Genomic DNA, 21,370 nt, shown 5'->3' with positions numbered 1-21,370 from the left:
GTGAAGGTTGAGGCATCCTGGGACTCAACAGTCCACGAGTGCACCCAGCTGAGTCGCGTGGCACCCGCTGACCAGAGGGTGTACCTTACAGTCCGCACAGTGGTGCAGCTGAGCCATCCGGCCCACATGCAGCTGGTCCTCAGGAAACGCATCTGCGTCAGTGTTACTGGCAGACAGGTAGGTGTGTGTGTGTGTGTGTCCTTGAAGCATGGTCAGTAGTGCTTGATTGCCCATGACCGTAGAGATGAGTTGATGTATTGTGATTGTCCTGCAGGGTTTTGCCCAGAGCTTTCTGAAGAGAATGTCTCAGCGGAGCACCATCTCCAGCTGTGGAGTCACCTTTGAAATAGTTTCTAACATCCCAGGAGTAAGTACCAGCACATAACGCTACTACTCAGAAAGGAAGTAAAGGGTATTTTGAAACCAACAACCATGTATTTCATGTACTTACATGGTCATGGTAAAAAGTACACACTCTTTTCTAAGGTTTTACAGATCAGGGACTCCCCCCCCAAAAAGAAAAATATCACCTAGTCCTTACCAGGTCCTAAAGTTATTTAAACAGTAAAACCAACAGGTACTACTCCAAACAGTCCTTATTTTCATATCAAATTTGATGTCCAAACTTGTCCCTTTTTGACAGTGAGTGTGTCAGGGGAAACAATAATTACAACCTCCATTATTTCAGCCTGAACATCACTTTTATTTACTTATTTATTGATTGGTCATCACTCTGGAAACCCATTGGAATGCTGTCATGTTTCCAGCTTCCTTCTCAGATGTTAATATTTATGTTTCTGAAGCTGTATTTTCTCATTTTCTTGTCTTGGCGGTGCAAGTTTTTCTCTTACATCATCACCGCTCTCTCCACTTCACCTTGAGGCAAACTCGTTTCCTTATATAGAGACACGGGGTTGTGGCAGTATGCTGATAGTAAGCAGATTTCAGGCAGTGAGCATGAGCCCACTAAGTCAAATTTACAAACACATGAATAGTGAGAGACCAGGCTTTCTCCTGGAAACCAATCCAAATAAGCCATACGTGTTCATTCCTTTCCCAGTTATATCATCATGAACTTTAATATTTAGCATGCTAACTGAGGCCAGTTGAGTCTCAGATGTAGCTCCTGGTTTTGTTTTGTTTGTTTTTTTTTTTTCAATTTCTCTGAGCATTGCTAGGCCTGATCTAGCAAGGGTAAATCTTCTGGGGCATCCACTCCTGGGAGACTGAATGTTTTCCTCTTTCTCACTGCAGAATGACCAGCAAACTGCCAGCGCTTTTGTTTTTATAGAGGTTCTCATACTTGCTGATTATCAGTTAATCAAACGCTTTTGATTAGTAGCATCTGCCTTGCTACATTCCCTCTTTAATTCCTGTGGAAGCGGTAAGGATGTGCTTGGTGTTTGTTCTTTCTGCATTCGGTTTAGTTTCTGTTAAATGATGACACTGTGTAATAGGTCATGTGTTCCGTCTTGTTCAGTTGAGGCTGTGTTTACCTAATTTCAAAGATCTTTGTGTCTACATGCTTTGCTGTGAACAAAGATAAGTAACTGTTTTTATTTGCTGCAGTGTTGATCTTGTGTTTTGAGGGTTTTTTTGTTTGTTTTTTTTCTTCTGGACTCATTTGCTCATTATAATAGGTAGGATCATCTAAATGAGGCTCCCAGCTGGGTGTTTGAAGCTTCCTTCTCTTACTGTATTAATCCTTGCTCCCACAGGACATCCACGGTCCAGAGGACAGGGAGATGCTGGCCAGGCTGGCTGCCAGTGCCGAGGATGATCAGTCAGCTGACAGCGAGGCGGCCATAGAGAAATACCTTCGTAGTGTCCTGGCTGTGGAGAACATCCTCACTCTGGACAGACTGAGACAGGTCTGGGAATGTAGTTCACCTGAGATGTGAATCTGTTCTGAGTTTATTAAGGTTGTTATTCATCATTCAGCTCAATCAAAATCAAAACATTTCTGAGCATGGCAACATTTTCCTCTCCATCCTGCCAAAAAAAAAGAAATGGTGCAAATTAACTGTTAAAACACAGACCAAAGACATTCAGAGGTACTGTGCCCACAAATTAAGCGTGTGTGCGTGTGCATGTAGGAGGTGGCTGTGAGGGAACATCTGGTATTCAGAGGGAAAGCTGCCACACGTTGCCTGAGCTCTCCGAACATCAACCGGGTAAGAGGGCTCACACAATTCAGTGTTCCTGTGGTTACTGGTTGGGTGGAAATCTTTATATCCTGAGGTTTGTTTACATTCTGGGCATTCTTTTTTGACTTTCTTTAATAACCAGTCTTACATTAATCTGCCACACTAACATCTAATCGCTTGACCGACTGACCTTTTACCCAGCTGTCAGCCAGCAGTCTGGATCTGTGCTCCTCCACTCATAACCTCAAATACTTCAAGGTGAGACACTGTTTGGTAACTAATTATGCTACTTTACGCTCCTATTTTTTTCATAGCAATTGCATGTTTGTGATAATGTTAATAATACTTGTACTAATTTGCATGTCTGGGTCCATTCTGCATTAAAAATGCACTGCTCAGAGAAATTAAAGGAACACCTTTTAATCAGAGTGCAGCATCAAGTCAGTTAAACTTCTGGGATCTTGATCTGGTCAGTTAAGTAGCAGAGGAGGCCACTGACATTTCCCTCCTCATCTTTTCTGACTGTTTCTTCACTAGTTTTGCATTTGGTTAGGGTCAGTGTCACTACTGGTAGCATGAGGTCACACCTAGACCCTACAGAGGCTGCACAGGTAGTCCAACTCCTCCAGGATGGCACATCAATATGTGCCATTGCCAGAAGGTTTACTGTGTCTCCCAGCACAGTCTCAAGAGCATGGAGGAGATTCCAGGAGACAGGCAGCTACTCTAGGAGAGCTGGACAGGACTGTAGAAGGTCCTTAACCCATCAGCAGGACCAGGATCTGTTTCTTGGTGCAAGGAGGAACAGGATGACATGCAAAATTGGCTCCAGCAGCCACTGGTGTGTTTGTCTTTGACCAAACAGACTTCATGAGGGTGGCCTAAACGCCTGTGCTCACTGGCAGGCATCGTGGAGCCCAGCTGCCTGCTGCAACATTTATTTCACTTTGATTTTCAGGGTATCTTTGAATTCAGCCCCTCTGTATGTTGTTCATTTTCATTTCCATCAAACAATATGGCATCCTTCTATTCCCAACACATTACCCAGTCCATATCAGCATTATCATATTTTTTCCTATTGAGATCTGACGTTTTTATTTTAGCAGAGTATGTTTAAAGTGAATGCAGTACTCATAACTTACATGATCGTTTTTGCTGATTTACAGCAATACAGAAAACTGAATTCTGATTGGTCTCTGTGCAATAGAGGTTCAAAACATTTTCAGGCATAGTAATATTGTGAAATTACGTGTATGCAACCTCTGTGGGGTTTAAAAGCTTCTCCATCTTATTTTGGGGCAAAGTCACCAGAGTTTTAAAGCAGTTTTTATTCAGTATGACTGGCAAGTCTTACATGCAGTTCTTGTCCCAGTGATCAGTTAATTTAAAGTCATGGGTCTCTTCATTGAGATAAGTGAGAACTGCCCAGATTGGCTGCCAAGTGGCCAGACTCACTAATTAACTACTTCTGTCAAGACAGTTATTGCAACCTCTTGTCTCTTGGTTAGCAGGACTCTATGAAAAACCATAGAAAGTATAATAGATAGACGTAGCTGCCGTGTTGTCACCCACTAGTTTGTGAAATACCATTTTGAAGCCTCAAGATGACCACTTTCACCGTCACCATCCTGCCGTTTTGAGCACAGATGTGACGTGTAGGGGCAGCTCTGACTGAGACTGCATGCTTATTGTAACGCTCAGTCACAAGTTGGTAGTCAATGAGCGTATCCTGGATTGTCATCCTTATTATACTGGAATGACCAAAATTTACAAAATGGAGTGACTGAGCCCATAAAATTAGCAGCAAATGTTTACAGCGGTCCTAGAGATTGCTTTCACCTTGGTTTTCAGATTTCAGTGGACAAGTGATGCTTGCCTTGCTTGCCCTGACAGAACACTAACTGGTGCATGTAATACATGCTGTGCTGTGATTAAGGGTAAACGGGTAATGAGTTTAACTTCAGTGAATAATTACTAAATGTTGCCTAAAAGTTGCAGGTAAACTGTAACGAAAATGGTACTAAAAAATATTTTAAATTCCTAAAAGTGAATGGATAGAAAAGTTAGCTTAACATAATGGATAAATAGTTGATGCTATATTGCACTTCTGTTTGGTTTCCAGTGGACGTTGCTAAAGGTCATAAAAAACTGAAATGCTTCTCTGTCGTCTCCTCCTGTGTCTGCAGGGCTGGGAGAGCCATCAGGACCTTTCTGTGGTGCCGCCTCCTTCCAGACGCACACTCCCGGCCTCCTTGTCCCAGAACCTGAGTGCAGAGACTGGTACAACTGATTTAAAAAAATAAATAAAAGTAAAATCTTCTATTGGACTCTTTCTCTGGCCGTCTCTGCTATCTTTGATGTCATCAGCTGTGCATTTGATGCTTTAGTCAGTGGCCAAATTTATCTATCCTTAAGCTCTGAAGCTCTGTTTGGCACTTGGTTTCTTCTTTGCCCACAGTTCTCAGTTTCCTCCCTTCTCAAAAATCTTATCTTTTCTTCCACCCCCCCCCCCCCCCCCCCCCCCCCAACCCCTTCTTCATCTGTGCTCTTGCAACCTCTTCTCTTCTGTCTTCGTCAGAGCAGAGCATTCAGGCTTTACTCCTTCTTATCTCCCTTTAGTGAAGGCTGTACCCAGGCTACTGAAGTCACTGCTTCCTGGTGGAAAAGAAGATAGAGACCAGACAGCTGTCCATCAGCAGGTACGCTCATTCAGTCTGTTGTGCTAGGGATTAAAGTTTGTATTTGGCTTGTGTCCATATCGGGGATTTAAAGTTTTTATGAATCACTGCTACCTGAATCTAAATATTTCATCTCCTCATCAACAGCTTGTCTGATTTCTTCCGTTACCAATGAATACACAAATATTAAGTAGATAACAAATATAAATGCCTCAGAAGTAAATGAACAAAAAGTGCATCAGAGTGTCAATCACATTGTGGTTTTTAAGGTTTTGAGGCAGAAAAAAAACATTTGAATTCAGCCAAAAACATGGAGAGTTTATTTTTTCTTCTCCTCCAGAAACGGTACACATTAATCGACATTCTGTAAATGTGCCAGTGTTTGCCAGACAGCTGATTTTCAACTGCAGTCCCTGGGCAAGATGTATAGAACAACATGCAAGGTTAAAATTTCGTATTATTCCTTAACTAACTGGGACATACAAAGGATGTAGCACTTAGAAGCATGTAGCAAACACAAGGAGATGCTACAAAAAGGTACGGTTAGACAAACACAGGTTTAAACAAGCCTTAAACACACAGTAAGTACTGTAGCTTTACAGTAGGTCTTGGAGGCAGGTGAGAAGCAGGTCCGGTGAGCAGAACATAAACACACAGGAAGCCAGCAGACAAGGTGTGAGAAGGAGTGATTATGTTAGTGGTCACAGACTTGATTCTCTAATAACCATTATTTCAGGGTGTGTTTAAAAGCTCTGTGTGTTTCACTATTACACATATGAAGTGGTGTGGTCTTCCAGCTCGCACTGACTGAAAGCACTTTTCCTCAGTGGGATGAACAGAGTACTTGCTGACACAGATCTGGTGTATCTGCTGCTTGTATTATAAAAATCTGTAAATGGTGGTGAGGCTAGGCCATGTAGAATTTTAAATACTAAATATATGTAGTGGAAATTGACACTATGATCCCAACTTAAGAGTATGTTTGTGGGGTTTCTTATCTGGAACCATGAGGCCTTGCTTATAAACAGAATGAATCAGTTTTAATGTTGTCTTACAGGTGTGTGACCAGCTGGTGAGACAGTATGTTAGATGGGACATTATCATTACATTAAAATACAACCTTGTTGGGGGCCTGGGTGGCTTAGTGGTGAAGCCAGCAACCACATACGTATGCCGCATTGCGTTGTGGGCGGCGCGGGTTCGAGTCCCGGCCCATCGCCAATTTACCCACGTCTCTTCCCATTTTGGGGCATTTTTTTTATTTTTGTGAAGTAGTTGTACAGAAAGCCTATGCTAATTTTTTAGATATAAATATATGTGCGTGAAATCCTTGTGTTTAATATGTTGGCACTAATTACCAGGTATCTTTGTCTGCGCACTCTGCCACAATTTATGGATATGCAGCGAGTGCTAGCTTGCTAATAAACTAGCCAACACGAGCTGTTAGCTGAATTTGGTGGCATCTGTCTCTGAAAAACTAGGACGACAATAGCCTGACACCACTAAATTTTAGTATTCAAGACAGTAGTGAATGAACCAGTACATGACACTACAATGTCTACATTTATTTTATTTAAAATGTCCTGGTTTATAAAATGAAGTGTAGTGGTTTAAACACTCACCTAATGTGAAAGATCCTTGGTTCAAGACCAGGAGGGAGGGGAGGGAGGGGGTTTAAAAAAAACAAAAAACTGCCAAATCAAATGTGTCTGCTGTGGGGATTCCTCATGAATGATTGCCAGAGAAAGAAGCCATTTTTTTTTCTCCATTTATTAGCATTAATGAATATCAGACACACAAGACTGAAGTACTTCAAAGCCAATGACTGAAAATAAAAGCAGGCAAACAACAGTGAATGAGTCAGAATCAGGTTGAGTTACTGAGCTAAGAATGAAAGCACATACAGTACAAACAGTCTCCTGATTGACTGACGTGCTCTTTGATGTTTGTGATCACATCAGAGATTCTGCTTCAGGAGCTCATTTGCAGGGTTAATTAAGAGCAGGTGAACTTTGTCATCCTGACATTGCTCCTTCGCCACCTCCTCATCTACTGATCTTGAACCATGCAGCTTTTTCATAGCAGCCAAACACTACAGTGTCTCATTTGACTGATTAGCTTCTTGCTGCAGCTCAAGGCCCTAATCAGAGGAATAATGCATTGTGGTGTTCGGTTGAAAAGAGAACCCGTCAGCCTCATTGGTGCTTGTTGCTCACGAGTATTGCTCTAATTAACATCTTCCTGCCACAGATGTTTACAACGGTCAATGCAAAACAAAAGCTTGGAGTAGCGCAAATATTACCAGGCTGCCAAAGGGTGATTAGATCAGTGATTGTAGCTCTGACTCCAAATTGGATCCAACTGACCAGGTTATAACACATCCGGTGAAATAAATGAAGTGCAGTGTTGTCATTGTTGAGTCTGGGTACTGCTCTGCATCGTTGCTGTAATTTAAAAACCTCATGGCTGCAGATTTGAACTTTTGTTTTGACTAAAATCAGACTGAGTCAAACAAACTGAGGACTTGATGCTTGACTTGCACATGAGTGGAATTTAGACTTGAGAGCAAAAACCCTGAAGTGACTGACATGTAAAAGTTTTGGTCTTAGCTACATATATCTCACTTTTATAAGCTAGAGATGGTGTCTTTTTTTCTCTGATCTGCAGAAGAACACTAAACATTATTTACTATTAGACCCTGACCGGTCTGCACCTTAACAAAATACTGTTAGTGTGCCACATGCATAAATGCACACATTGCTCTTGCTGGTATTTTTCTGTAGGATGTTTGAAGCTGCAAGTATTCATTAAAGTCCATACTCCATATTATAATACTCAGATATTAATATAATGCTTAAAATCTGTCTTATTTCAAGTAACTGAACACACACCTTTTTGTTTTTGGTGATTAAATTCAGTACAAATCCCAGTAAACTGTGTGCTGCAAACCTCAGGAAATGATGTTTCTATGATTCACTTAAATACAAAATCTTCTAGCTCTGAAACAGGAACTCCTACACTGATATCCAAAAAGGCCAGCCACAAAAATAACTGTCCACACCTCTGAGTTGTAAAGCTGTATACTCTAATGTATACAGCTAATGTATGTTTTTGTAAAATCAATTTGTTTAAAGGAGGAAAAAAACAATAATAGAGTGCTGTGACACAGATAAATAAACCTGTCATCACTGTTAGGATTTAATGAAAATGCAGATTTGAGGAAAAATTTCATTTTTAATGATCAACATTAATCAATCAAGGTCTGGGTTTAAATCCACCGTGGCCCGAAGTTTGTGTGGAGTTTGCACACACACCCCCACCTCCCACACCCCCGCGACCCTGAACAGGATAAGTGGAAGAAGATGGATGGATGGAGCGTTTATCAATGTGAAATACTAATATAAAATAAATTGTACATAAGCAGTGCATGTGAGATGTGACCTCAGCTTACTCTTAAGGACCTCATGAGCATGAGGTCACAAAAGCAGCATAAGAGCCTCTGATAATAACTGAACCGTGACTTTGGTACATTTGTACCTTTTTGACAATGATTGCTTGTAACTGTGATCAGCTCCCCTCACTGATTGCTTCACAACAGGCCAGAGATTCCAGTAACGACTACCTCAGCTAAACACTACATTTACACAGGTCCTCAGCAGTGCACCTACCAAGCTTAAAGTGGGTGAGATGGATGATTGTTAAAGCACACAGAGATTCATTCATTCATTAGTGAGATGAAAGCAACAATGTGCATCTGTTCGTATTAAGTGCTTAAAGAAGCAGCCATTCTTGTGTACCTGATGTGTTTTGTTGACCTGCAGGTTTACTTTCCCGAGCGAGGCAGTGGTAGGATAGACGTGTTTGACCTGCTTTCTGATGTTGTCCACGTAGGTTGTCGAGTCAGAGCGCTACATGACCCAAATCACGCAGCTTCATTTCTGATGGGTGCATGAGTTCAGTTATCATGATTAAAATCCCCCGACTGTGTCTGCTGAGCACACAGTCGCACATCTTTTAAATATCAAGATTTTTTTTTTCTGTTTTCCTTTGATTTAATCTGTTGAGAGATCATATTGAGTTTTTAAGAGGTAACTTAACTTGAATACTGAACAGGGATAAATAATGATGGGTGCAATTATAATTAAGGTGCAATTATACTGATTGTTTTACTAGTTTATGATGATTGAGTCTAATGAGCAACTATTTACTGCACTGTCTGCATCTCATATAACATCTTGAAATGTGATTACCAAAGTAAATTATTTCATTCCTTTTTATTACATGAATATACAATAATAATTATAAAAGATGACTGCATCATCATTTTATGCTGAAACAGATGATCAGCTGGCAAAGTTAGTTCTAGTAGTTCAGTATCTTTCAAGGCTTCTAGAGAGAGAGCATGGCAGTTTGAATCAGATGAAATCTTCTTCCATATGCTTGTTTCTGGCTTACACACACACACACACACACACACACACACACACACACACACACACACACACACACACAGCAGCTAATCACCACATCATGCAGTGCATAATGAACAGGTCTGTTTGGGAACGTCTGTTAATATTAAATCTTTAGGTTTGAAGTGGACTGAACTGATTGGCCCCATGATTACATCTTGAAATCAGCTTGAAAAGCTCTCGGTGCTAATTAGCAGCTTTGTGATGTTTTATCTGAAATCACATGAACTTTTTAACAGCTTTCTAACTCCATCCCTGTCACAGAGTCTGCCGCGCATCGTGGTGCAGTCAGCCAGTGTTGAAGAGGGCATGAGCAAACACCAGCAGCCAGTAAGTTCTCCAGCCCCAGATGGTGTTATGCTGTGGGTATCTGTAAGCACCAAGAACCTATTCTTTGAATTTCAATTCTACTTTTAAATGGCAACCCAAAAAAAAAAAAACCCTAGAATTTTTCATCAGTGTAAAAAGTTATAGTGACTTGTGAATTTATTCTACCTTAAGTGAATTTGGCTCATTCTTCATTGGCACAACTCCCCTCCCCCCCACTCAACTCTGCTGCTCAGCCCACAAATGCTTTTTCCTTACAAATGTGCCACCATTTAAGGGCAACTAAACAGGCTTTCCAACAGTACAAGATTTAGTACCAAGAAGCATTGTTAGAACAAAGAAAGGATCCACCAAACACAAATTTCTGAACTTTTTGTACCAAGTTATTTAATTTGCTTTTACAGTGAACTCTTGATGTAAACATAGGGAGGTATACACACAAGGTGGAAGCAACTGTGTGTGTGTGTGCTGCTGTAATGTAATTAAGCAGTCTCTGGGTGTCTTTGAACAATCCAAATTTTAATGTCTCCTTAAACAGCTTTTGGATGTATTATGATGAACAGAAAGCAGCATTCAGTTTCTGTCGTGTATTGTGTTAAATACTAAATCAGTCAATTTGTAGCCTTTATGGGGGTTTCCAGAGCATTTTCCACAATGGCGTGCTTGAGTTTTACAGTAAATTTGTGCTTACCATGTGGCCATCCAACAAAAAAAATCTATATTTTCATCAAGTTTATATTAAGCCTTTACTGTATTCTGTTTTTACCGCCACAGTTTGATAACTTGCAGCAACCCCAAAGTTCAGAAAAAATAAGGCAATCTTGGTTTTGAGAAGGTGCCACAGAAAAAAAATTGTTCCATTCTCAGGGTGAATAAAAGCAGACTATATCACTATATCCTCCAAGCACCAAAGAGGGTATTTGTACCTTGTGATCTAAGGGAAATGACCTGAAGCATGCACTACAGCTTCATGGGTCACCAGCCCCCACCCTGCACACGCGCACACACAGAATCAGAAATCATTAATAAAAGCAGATTCAGTAATGGCCTTTGTATCAATAAAATCTTGCTGGTTGTTGCCACTAGTAAGCAGAGGTGGCAAAAGTACAGACATTCTGTACTTAAGTAGAAGTACAAGTACTTGTGTTAAAAAATACTCTGGTAAAAGTCGAAGTACTGGTTCAACTTCTTTACTAAAAAAGTACAGGCTCTGAAATGTACTTAAAGTGAGAAAATAAAAGTAGCTCTTTGGAGGACGTTTCTACCAGCTATTTTGTGTAAAGTTAACTGAACCTCATTATATATATATATATATATATATATATATATATATATATATATATATTGTAATCAGTGATGGTATAGTTACCTTGAAAAAGTAGTCCGACTACTGATTACTCCTTTAAAAAGTTACAAGTTACTATATTAGTTACTTTCAACAGCTGTTGCGACCACTGTTGCGACTCGCTCTGTAAGTTTGACTGTGCCGTGACTCCAGATGTTACTTCATGTCTGACGTAGTGTTTTTGAAGCTAGATAGCACTTTGTCGCCAGCACAAAGTGCACAGCTAACCTTGATGTTGTCATCTTTAGCTGACACAGACTCACTATAGTGTCTGTATTTCAGCTGGAAAACGCGCATCTCTCTCCTCCCTGCATTGTTTACATTTGTGTCGCTGTGCTGTTATTGTCCTCATGCTGAAAACGGGATTTAACTGTCGCATCTGCCAGACATCACTACCCGAGATGCAAGAAGAAAGCAAAAATATATCTTTGTACTGAGGAAAATGCAAAAAAGTAACGCACAGTGACTTGGATAAGTAACTTTAATCTGATTACTGGACTGCAAATAGTAACGCGTTAGATTACTCGTTACCGAGAAAAAGTAGTCAGATTAGAGTAACGCGTTACTAAGTAGCGCGTTACTGACATCACTGATTGTAATAATATAAAATAATACTTGAGAATACAAACAAATTTTAAGTCTAACAAATGCACTCAGCTTGAATCTGTTATGTAGGACACAAGCTGTGAAAGGGAATCTCAACACAGCTCTATTCTCTGTGTCCTCCATAGTAGAGGGTGACTGTGCCTCCACCGAAACACCAACATGAGGATACTCAGGGGTTACAGTGGGATTCAGAAGGTGGAGGAACCCTAAGATCAGCTGTAGTGGCTCTGCATGGAGAGAAGAATCACAACTTTCTATTGTGAGCTCCAGTAAATGATGTTGGTGTGCAGGCTGTGATCAGCTGACCTGCTGCTGCTGCTGCTCTGAGGTTTACTGCTCTGTGAGGATGAACTGAATTCACAAAGCTGTAACCCAGTATTTCACAGCTATCTGAGCTGATCTCCATCCCCTACACTGACAGCATACAGGCTGTAGAAATTTTGGATTCAGTGGATTCATGAGGTCGCTGTGATTCAAATATTTCTGCTGTCCTCAGGTGGCCGTAACTTAATAGTGATGTAGCTTCCAGGTTTGAAAAGTGAATCTAATGCAGTGCTGCCATGTTTATTTTATAATATGTTGTCCCCGATTACAGTCAAAAAGGAGGTCAAAGCAGGGTATGCTTTAGGGCAGACCTGCCTTGTGATTTACAAGTCACCCATCAGTTTTTCAGTCAGACCCACAGCAACGGTGAAAACATTCAGCTTGAGGATTCACCGTGAGATTTCACTAACCAGTGGCTGACATAAGGGTGGTTATATCCATCTTATATACAGTTTATGGTTGTAGCCAGAAAGTGATTTTAGGTAATTCCATCTTTGGAAACTGGCAACATTTCAAACTAAGATCTTCAGTCTTTTGCTGCACTTTGGGTGACTAAGACCATTGTTTCCACGGTGTCCCCCCAGGTGCCCACTGAGGAAACCATTCCTGTTGACATCCAAAGGGAGATCCCCAGATCTGTGCATCTTCCACCTCCAATCATCCCAGAGACCGAAGACTCCACTTCCAGCCCAGTGAGTGACACTTCCAGTGGATACATATCAACCAGCGTATCTGCAGTAACGTTGTCAGAAGTCTACACATTGAGCTGGGACTTGCCTCCGCCATCTGATAGCAGAGCAGATGACTTTGAAGCAGTGCTAGATGAGGAAAAAGAGGAAAATGGTGTGATGCAGAAGGTCTCTCCTTTTTCTTTCACTACACAATCAGACACTGGTCTTGAGTCTCCTTTTCTAGACCAATCAGGTCCTCAGGAGTCACTGCTATATTTGAAAGAGAAAGCAGATGCAGAGAGTATGAACCAGCAGCCATCCAAATCAGATGTTCCTCTCAGTCAGCAAGAAGCAAATCAGTTACCAACACACCAGTTAAAGGAGGTAGAAAAACCCGATCCAGTTGCAAAAGCAGAATTGCCGGACCAGACCGAACAAAAACAAGATTCAACGGTTGCCCACACTGGATCAGAACGATTAGATCATTCAGAGACATACAAAGATTCAGCAGTAGCACAAGAAAATGAGACCAAACAGACAGAATTACTGCATATAGACCAAAGTAAACCAAAGACTCCTTCAAAAGACGATCTTGAGGTGGCTGCCACAACCAAAGCAGAATGTCAAGTGGCTTTTTCTAATGAAACACAACCATCTACCCAAGAAGGAGAGAGGCAATTGGAATCGACCGTCCCACAGCCCCAACAGCCCACACAAGACCAGACAGCTTCTGAGAGTATTCAAGATCTATCTCCAATTCTAATCCCAGCTTTGTCTGAAGCCTCAGCTCCTGATCCAGATCCACCCGTAGACCTGGGTGCTCATGCTTCATCCAAGGAACAGTCAACTTCTGATCTCCCTGACACAAATGGTGCCTCCTCCTTATTCTCATCTTCAGCCACCAGTGAGGTTCAGCAGCCAGCACTTTCTGTCAAACCTGCCATGGGCCTCATTCCCGCTTCCAAATCTGGTTCCTCAGTAGCCAACCCCTTCAAGATTCAGAAAGTGAAGTCTTCAGACCTCAAGTCCTTTGTGCAGATTGTGGGTGAGGAGGAGGGTAAACCTGCTCAAGTAGACCAAGCCAGCAACTTTGGGGCAGGACTCTCAGTGCCAATGGAAAGCCTGGAAATCATATCTGACTCAGAAGAGGGAGATACAGCTGCTTCTAGCATTCTTCCTGATTGGTTAAAAGAAGGGGAATTTGTGACTGTGGGGGCCAATAAGAATGGTACAGTGCGATATGTGGGACCCACAGATTTTGCAGAGGGTACTTGGGTTGGAGTGGAACTTGAGGTACCAGCAGGTAGGTTGAGCCTAGACCTGACACCTTTTTACTAGTCTGATCTCACCTCATTCTTCATTCTTTCCAGTTAAAAGCTCAAACAATTCTTCCTCTTTCAGGAAAGAACGATGGCTCAGTTGGTGGTAAGCACTACTTCCATTGCAACCCTGGTTATGGGGTGCTGGTAAGACCTGACAGAGTAACCCGTAGCGGTGCCAAACGCCGTCGCCAACAGCAGCAGCAGCAGCAAAAGCGCCGTAGTACCAACCTGTCGGGGTCTAGCCCAAACCTGGCAGCCCTTACAGCTCTGGCCAAAGGTGAAGGTGGCATGGGATCAACCAGTCGCAGCAGGGGAGACAACCGTAAGTCATGGAACACTTAAGAAACTAAATGGAGCCACCGTACAAACCAAGAGGCTGGTTGGTGTGGTTAAAGGCCAAGCAAATGTTTTTTGCTTTTCCTGTTAAGGGACATTCCTACCTGATGTACTTGGGAAATATTGAATGTTTCAGCTGAAAATGTGAATTTTTTTTTCCATACTTGCATGCTACTAAAATGTTTTAATATATTTATTCAAATGACATTAAATTACAAACAACAATCAAAATTTGTACTCTTTTAAACTGTTCTGCTACTCATATTGCCATTTAAACTAGCTGAAGCACTGGAAATACACTATGGATGTATTTGCATAAGGCGTTGTACTGTGCATGAGAAAAATTAAGCTCATGATTTTATGGATATTTTAGTTTATTTGGGGCATTTTTTTGGACACGGTGACACACTTTACGCTCACCTTTGTTAACTAAGCCACTGATTAGGAAGCATGCTGGGCCACAGTTAATAATCACACTATATGTAAGTTCCTGACCCTAAATAAACCAGGCCTGGTCAGGGCACAGTAGGCAGCGATCACACTAGTAAAACAAACTAGACTTTGTGGCTCAAATGTGCTTGGCATGAATTGCTGAGCATAAGTTCATCTTAAAAGTCCAAAGGTTAGCCAGTTTCTTTCTTTTTGCCTTTGTGCTGTTCAAAAGATACACACATCTGGATTTCTGTCTAAAACAAAATTGTTTTATTTTGTAATGTGTGTAATTTTGTGCTTGTGCCTTGAAATGCTTTGAATAAAGCCTTCGAAAAATGCCTTAGCCATATACCACCAAACTGTGTAGTATTAACTGTTAAAAATTGCGGGTCTTGATTGTGTGATTCTACTGTTGGAAAAATAATTGCACTCTTTAAAAATTCTACTGGTGGAAATTTTGTAACAGTTCTAAATCTGTATTTTCTCTTCCTGTCAAGCAAATGAGGTGATGTGATTTGTGTGAGAATGTGTGTCTTTACTAGTGGCATAGCCTGTGTGTTTTGGAGCCTGTCGATTGGTTGGTGAGGATACTTGAGGGATTTCGTTTTGAATGTATTTTAGTTTTTTGTCTGGCCAATAAGGTATTTTATACATATGCATTTAAAATGATCAAGTTGACTGTTTGAATGTTTATTTAAAGATCTTTTTGACAATAAAATGCAAAAATCCTTTCTTTACAAGTGATGGTAAATCAATTGTATTTTGCTTTGCTAGTGAGTGGTGTGTATTTATAAAGAGCATAAAGTCTCATTCATACAGCTTTATTCTCAGGCACATTATATGCTTATATGTTCTCTACTTTAATTATCTATTATTGCAGAACAAATGAGGTCTCAAAAAAAAAAATCCAAGCGTGTTCTTAGGCCACATTTGCACTCCATTTCAGCTCCTACAAACTGCTGTTTTATCGCATCCCTAACTCATGGAAGAGCTAAAAATGTTTGCTAATATTTAAGGTATTATATGATGTAGAGGCAGTCTATGCAGCACATACACAAGATGCAAACCGCTTCTCCTGCAGCAGCAGTTCAAGTTCAGAGGGATTATGTGTGGTTCCTCCTAAAAGGCTCGATAATATGATCATTCTTCCCTCCAGAATGATTAAAGGTTTCATCCACAACATGGACCATCTCTGCAGGTGTCGGCTGCAGAGCCAGGAGTCTGAGGAATCAGATGTGGAAATAATAGTGGGAGAAGACAACAAATTAGAGGAAATACACGAGAAGGAAGGCCACAAAATAGTCTCCCAGGACAGTAATACTGCAGCTCTAAAAATTGTCCAATATATCATAAACAAGGCGATCACTGAAATTACAGTGCCCCTTTTGGATCAAGTGACAGAACCACTATTCAAAAAGGTGCAGTCAGACTCAGTCTGAGAAACTTTCAGCGGCGCTCACAGATTCTATTAAGGAGGAAATTCAACATTCCCAACACATCGGTGATAAGAAATTCCAGCCATTGCTGCAAGAAGCTGGAATCAAAATGAAAACATTCTTTTGCAAAGCACTTTGCAGAAATAACGATTCGTCGCAGTGCAGCTAAGCTCAGGCCCAGATTCTGTGGGAAAAACAGAACTGATAGCAGTGAGTCAGTGGAGGAGCTTCTTGAAAGTGTTGACACTGCTTCAAAATAAACATCGAAGTGGGGGTGCAGTTTCTGAGCCTTAAAGTTTGAGATTGATTTCAGTGAGCAGACCTTACACACCTCTTTGACCATGTTTCACAATCCAGTCAACAAAAACCTGTGCTGCACATATTAAATCAGAAGTGGCCAATTTCTTTGCATTCATTAGATGGTGGTCAAGGTTCGAGATCATTTGCTCAGCAGGTGATAGATTATTTTATATCTGCCATGCGGCCAAGGACACAACCAGCAGAGAGCGTGTCAGTTCCAGACTTTCATGTACAATTTGACCCTGAAATCCACAAAGCCAACACTGGCCTGGTACTTCACAAGCTGCTTACCCCGCGCAACCAAGAAGACTAACGTCCGTTGCATGTGTGCTTGTGCAAAGAACCACAACTGGCTCCTGGAAGAAGTATGGGCTGAACTCCAGGATACAGAACACATCACCACTACTACTACATGCTACTGTGGGAGTGTACAACATGTCCTGGTCTTAATGGAGTTAAAGAAACAGGTCATTATAAAAATCATTGCTGCCAGTTTGGATCAACCTAAACCAAAAAAAAGAAGCGCAGTGCTGTTGTCAGGTTTTTTTCTCCACGCTGGGCGAAGCCATCACCAAACCATTTAGATGTTTAAAAGTATTCATCTTACAGGACAACTACACTAGATTTTACACTAACTTTGTTAAATATTACAGCTTAATACTGTTATTGGGATTTATACTTTATTTACTTTGCCTTCATTTTAGCCTCGTCCTTTGGCCTTGTTTTTTATTGAGCTACATACCATTGTACTTATTTAAGCCATTTATTTTTGCTGTATTTAATTAGATTTTTTTTCTCCACTGCTTCAACGAAAGAAATTCCCAAATTTAGGATAAATGGACACTCAGAACACTTTTATACAGGATGTCTCACTCACCCATTCAAACAAACACTAACATTGTAACTATTGTAGGGTCTTTACCTTAATATAAAGCACCTGCTGTGATTTGGCACTATATAAATAAAACTGAAGTGAATTCACACTTTGATGAACGGATTTCGGTTCAGTATCTTGCTCAAAGATACTTTGGCACGCAGGCTGGAGCAGCCAGGACTCAAACCATCAAATTGTCTGATTAGTAGATGACCTGCCCTACCTCCTGAGCCACAGTCCTCAATAAGATAAATTATATCTCACTTTACTAATTCCAACTCAATGTCATCTTCTGTCTAGCATAATAATGCGATGTGTGACTGTTTAAGCCAATATAATCCAGAACAAGACCAATATCAGAGGCACTGCTCCACTGGAGTAAACAAATATTTATTGAATATGCCAGTGTGGGAACTGTGGGTTTCTCCATTCTCTTGCTGGGAAATCAGAAAGCCGTGCTTCATTCATGTGGCACAATAATGACATAGCTAGAAAGATGTAAAAACATATAAAGTGTCTTCATCTGCCATCTTTGTTTCCCTTCAAAACTGAAAATTAATGCAAAGGTCTTTAAAGAATTCAAGGCGCCAAAGCTGCTTACACAGCAGCAGATACTGTCCCACCCCCCACTTTACATTTCTGAGCAGCACACACTGACCTCCTATTTGATTTATGCCACGAGGGATGTAAATACAATACCTGCAAATGAAAATTGGGACACTGGGCTTTTAAATGAGTAAGAAGGTATCTTTAAAAAAAAAATTGGAGAGAATAGAATATATACAGTATATATATATATATATATATATATATATATATAGATAGATAGATATCGCTTTTCTGACAGCATTAAACCAGTGCAGGCAGCCAGATCCATCTCTCCACATTCCCATCTATGAGCCTCATCTCCCTCTGATGTTGTAGTAATCTCCATGTCCTCTGAACTCAAGTCCAGGAGCTCCAAAAGTTTAGCTCTTCAAGAGCATTTTAGTCCGTCTCCATGGCACCACTGTGCGTCTCCTTGGACACCATGAGTCTCATCAGTTTCCCATGGAGCTTCTCGATCTTCTTCACGTCCTGGGCCTGGTCTGTCTTGTATTGTAAACACTGTGGAGATGGAAAAGACACCAAATGAGGGCAGTTAAGCACGAATGACAACTGGAGTGACAATCATTTTGTGGTACTGATTAAGGAGTCACATAAATCATGGGGTTTTGCGAAACACTAAAAACGCAGCACATGGTGCGTGATATTACTGATTTGTCCATTCAGCATGTTTTTATTTGCTCTCAAGAGCACAAGTACAAATGACTATAATCCTCCAAGTCATTTCATCTCAGATCATCACACTTTTAGATCTTTTCCGCTCTGCCTTTTCCAAATTGCCTAGAAATTTTATGGTCCAAAGACCCACTTTGTAAGCATGCACATTGCCCTGAAGGAGTCTGATAATTCAGTAACATGTGGAAGAAGCACACGCAGCCACAACAGCCTGGCACCTCCTCCTCACGCTGGTCACACACTGCTGTGGGATGGCAACCCATTCTTCAACCAGCAACCATCCAGTCCAATAAATGACACCAAACAAGAGTCAATTACTGTCTGGGGTTGGCAGATTGACCAAATACAAATTTTCCAAATGTACTTTTTGTGTTAAGTTTATATAACAATTCTTGCAGCATTCATTCCAACAGTCAGAATGCCAATAGCCTGACCCCTGCACTTATTGCCTGTAGCAGCCACAGTGTTAGGCAGGGGTGCCCAAACTCCCAGCCCATGGGCCGCTTCCAGCCATCACACACATACTGCATTCAGACCATAATAACATTTTTATGCATATCTGAGACGGTCAAGCAGAAGGCTCATGATAATTTCAGATAAAATGACCCACATGCCATTATCTCACTTAAAGGGTTAAAAAAAAAAAGAGGGCAGAGTGGCATGCTGATGCCCTCCCATAGCAATCTACATCCTCTGTCATTCTCTCCCCTGTTTAAGAACCTCCTAAGTCTTCCTCTCCACTGCAGTTGTTAGGAGCTCTCTTTAGGGCTAAGTTTTTATTTTTAGGAATCACCTCTCTTTATGAAGACTTTGTCCAAACGTGAAAGGAGAAATTCTTTAATAACAACATAATTCTAAGAATTTTCTTAGCACTTGAGCACCAGGATCTAATCCTAGTGATAGGCTTTGTAAATGTGGGGCCAGATCTCAACAGTATAGACTGAGCTCATATCTGGGATCTATTACAGTCAGGCTCACACACACTGTGTATCATTCTCGACTTTACAACAACAGACATCTCGACTAAAAAACTGACAGGCAAAAGCTCCACGTTAGTGCACAAAAAACAGCACAACGCAGGAAATGAAGAGGTGGGTGGTTAAAAAAAATAAATAAATAATGATAAAATGCACCCCCTCCCAGTGCACAGCTGTGTCAAACTACAGAGCCTCGCAGCTGCTGAGGATTGCTGTGTTACTCCGCTGAACGACCCTATTTAGTCTCACACAAACTAGTGCCAGCGAAAAGTTAATCAGAGAACAAAGAAAGCTGCCTGTGGCTGCTCGTTCACCACAGCAGTTTTCAGGGATTTCTAATGGGAATCCCTCACATTTCACCGGCCGCCGTTATTCTGTCGGTGTACTTACCACAGCATTGTCAGTCACTTTAATGCACAGGTTTCCGTCGCAGTGTCTGTACTTCAGAACCACCCTGACCTGCAAAAAGACAACAGGCGAGAATTTAAAATAAATTTAAAAAAACACACACACACACAGTCAGCGCAGTCACGTCGCGGACGTGCTATCTAGCTAGCAGGCTCTCCCGCGGGATCCTGATCAAATAAAGCTGTTTTTACCTTCATGGGGTCTGTCAGGTACAGTTTTTCTGCTGCACGGGCGAACTCCTCCCACGTCTGATAGTAAGGCATTGTTTTCAACACAGATACGATATTAAAAAAGCAGGGAACAAGTTTGAATCGGCTGTTCACGTTTGCTAACTTCGGAAGACCACATCAGCAGCAACGTGACCGCGACCAATCAGGATGAAGAGACGACGGCCCGGATATACTTTCAAAATAAGAGAAGTGAAACGCCAGCTTAGGGGAAATCCTCGTCTTGATTAGACTTTTTACGCAAAACTTGGTTTAAACTTGGTTTAAGGTGGTTAAATGGACCAGTTGTACTCTCAGTATGCTGGACGTAAATATTTAAATAATAGTAGGCTGTAGGCCTGAATAACTATCTGGAAGAACTCTAACTGGGACTTGGCTTTGTTTGTCTATTTCAGCATTGATCTGAGTAAGGTTATAAAAGTGTCTTAGAAATATATAAATCGGGTGAACAGAGCCCAGAGAAGAGAAAAAATTAACACTGAGTAAAAGTAATGTTACTGGAGGAGAGAGAAAAACATTAATGATTTAGTTTCTTCTCCAGTGTCTCAGCTACACACAGTTCTTTACATTTATTTTCTGGGTTTGACTTTATTTATTGATTGATTTATTTGAATGGTGTAATGCATCTTGTGCAGTGTCATATGACTTACACTGCCGTACTTCTCAAATGGCCTCTTGCTTTTCTGAGCAATTTCAAGGGGCCCAGTAAGCTTTTGTTTTGAAATTAATCACTGATCCCGACCCGGAAATGTTACTGTGCGTTACGGTGCAGCAATTTCTGTATGTCGCCCCCAAGTGGTTGTGGTCAAGAGCTCTAAAGTGAAACATAAATATTGAAACTGTGAAATATTGTATTGCAGCTTTACAGAAGTCTGTTGATTTAAAAAAAAATTCATAAGCATTGAAAAAGCCTTAAAAAATCAAACATTTCACACCAACACAGCGAGCAAGTATTCAGATAGCTGTAAGGCAGCAATATAAAGTACTTGTGTCTATTTTTTTTTTTCCCAGTTGTTTCATTTTTCTGTCCTGTTCGTGTTCTCTGATTCAGATTATACATTTCTGGTAAATACCGGAAATCACTTTTTGGCACAACGCCTGCCGCCCAGCACCCAAGGTCACACTCTGTGCTGGACAAGCACATGAGCTGTAAGATCAGGAAAGATGAAAACCCACATCGTTTTGGCGCCCCCCTCTTGTGCGGCGCCCC

At 41.1% G+C, this 21,370-nt stretch overlaps 2 protein-coding genes across 5 annotated transcripts in view; one reads left to right on the top strand and one right to left on the bottom strand.

Moving 5' to 3' along the window:
* LOC115773945 (kinesin-like protein KIF13B) overlaps positions 1–15,351 on the top strand; it is a 48,226-nt gene extending 32,875 nt beyond the window's left edge. For 2 of the 4 annotated variants that reach the window (XM_030720902.1, XM_030720901.1), the window contains exons 33-42: positions 1–177; positions 275–367; positions 1,719–1,871; positions 2,097–2,174; positions 2,349–2,405; positions 4,334–4,427; positions 4,767–4,846; positions 9,559–9,624; positions 12,481–13,870; positions 13,969–15,351. In XM_030720902.1, the coding sequence (XP_030576762.1) occupies positions 1–177; positions 275–367; positions 1,719–1,871; positions 2,097–2,174; positions 2,349–2,405; positions 4,334–4,427; positions 4,767–4,846; positions 9,559–9,624; positions 12,481–13,870; positions 13,969–14,231 (2,451 nt within the window). In that variant the 3' untranslated portion in view covers positions 14,232–15,351. The remainder of the gene's footprint in view (positions 178–274; positions 368–1,718; positions 1,872–2,096; positions 2,175–2,348; positions 2,406–4,333; positions 4,428–4,766; positions 4,847–9,558; positions 9,625–12,480; positions 13,871–13,968) is intronic. The other 2 variants (XM_030720903.1, XM_030720904.1) reach the window with 2 other exon arrangements.
* Positions 15,352–17,636: 2,285 nt separating this feature from the next.
* srp9 (signal recognition particle 9) lies at positions 17,637–20,321 on the bottom strand. The gene is made up of 3 exons (XM_030720906.1): positions 20,125–20,321; positions 19,916–19,984; positions 17,637–18,374 (listed from the first exon to the last, which is right to left on the bottom strand). Exons 1-3 carry the CDS (start codon positions 20,194–20,196, stop codon positions 18,255–18,257), a joined length of 261 nt encoding a protein of 86 aa, XP_030576766.1. The 5' UTR covers positions 20,197–20,321; the 3' UTR covers positions 17,637–18,254.
* Positions 20,322–21,370: the final 1,049 nt, after the last annotated feature.

This window comes from Archocentrus centrarchus, chromosome 24 (assembly GCF_007364275.1).
Source record: "Archocentrus centrarchus isolate MPI-CPG fArcCen1 chromosome 24, fArcCen1, whole genome shotgun sequence".
NCBI lineage: Eukaryota > Metazoa > Chordata > Actinopteri > Cichliformes > Cichlidae > Archocentrus > Archocentrus centrarchus.
The sequence above is the reverse complement of the archived record's forward strand: the minus strand, read 5'-3'. Positions and strand labels throughout refer to the sequence as shown.

Coding starts and splice junctions, on each gene's coding strand:
- srp9 (XM_030720906.1), bottom strand. CDS start 20,196: ATGCCTTACTATCAGACGTGGGAGGAGTTCGCCCGTGCAGCAGAAAAA. Junction 19,985..20,124: donor ACCTGACAGACCCCATGAAG/GTAAAAACAGCT, acceptor GTCTTTTTGCAG/GTCAGGGTGGTTCTGAAGTA. Junction 18,375..19,915: donor AAGTGACTGACAATGCTGTG/GTAAGTACACCG, acceptor CCATCTCCACAG/TGTTTACAATACAAGACAGA.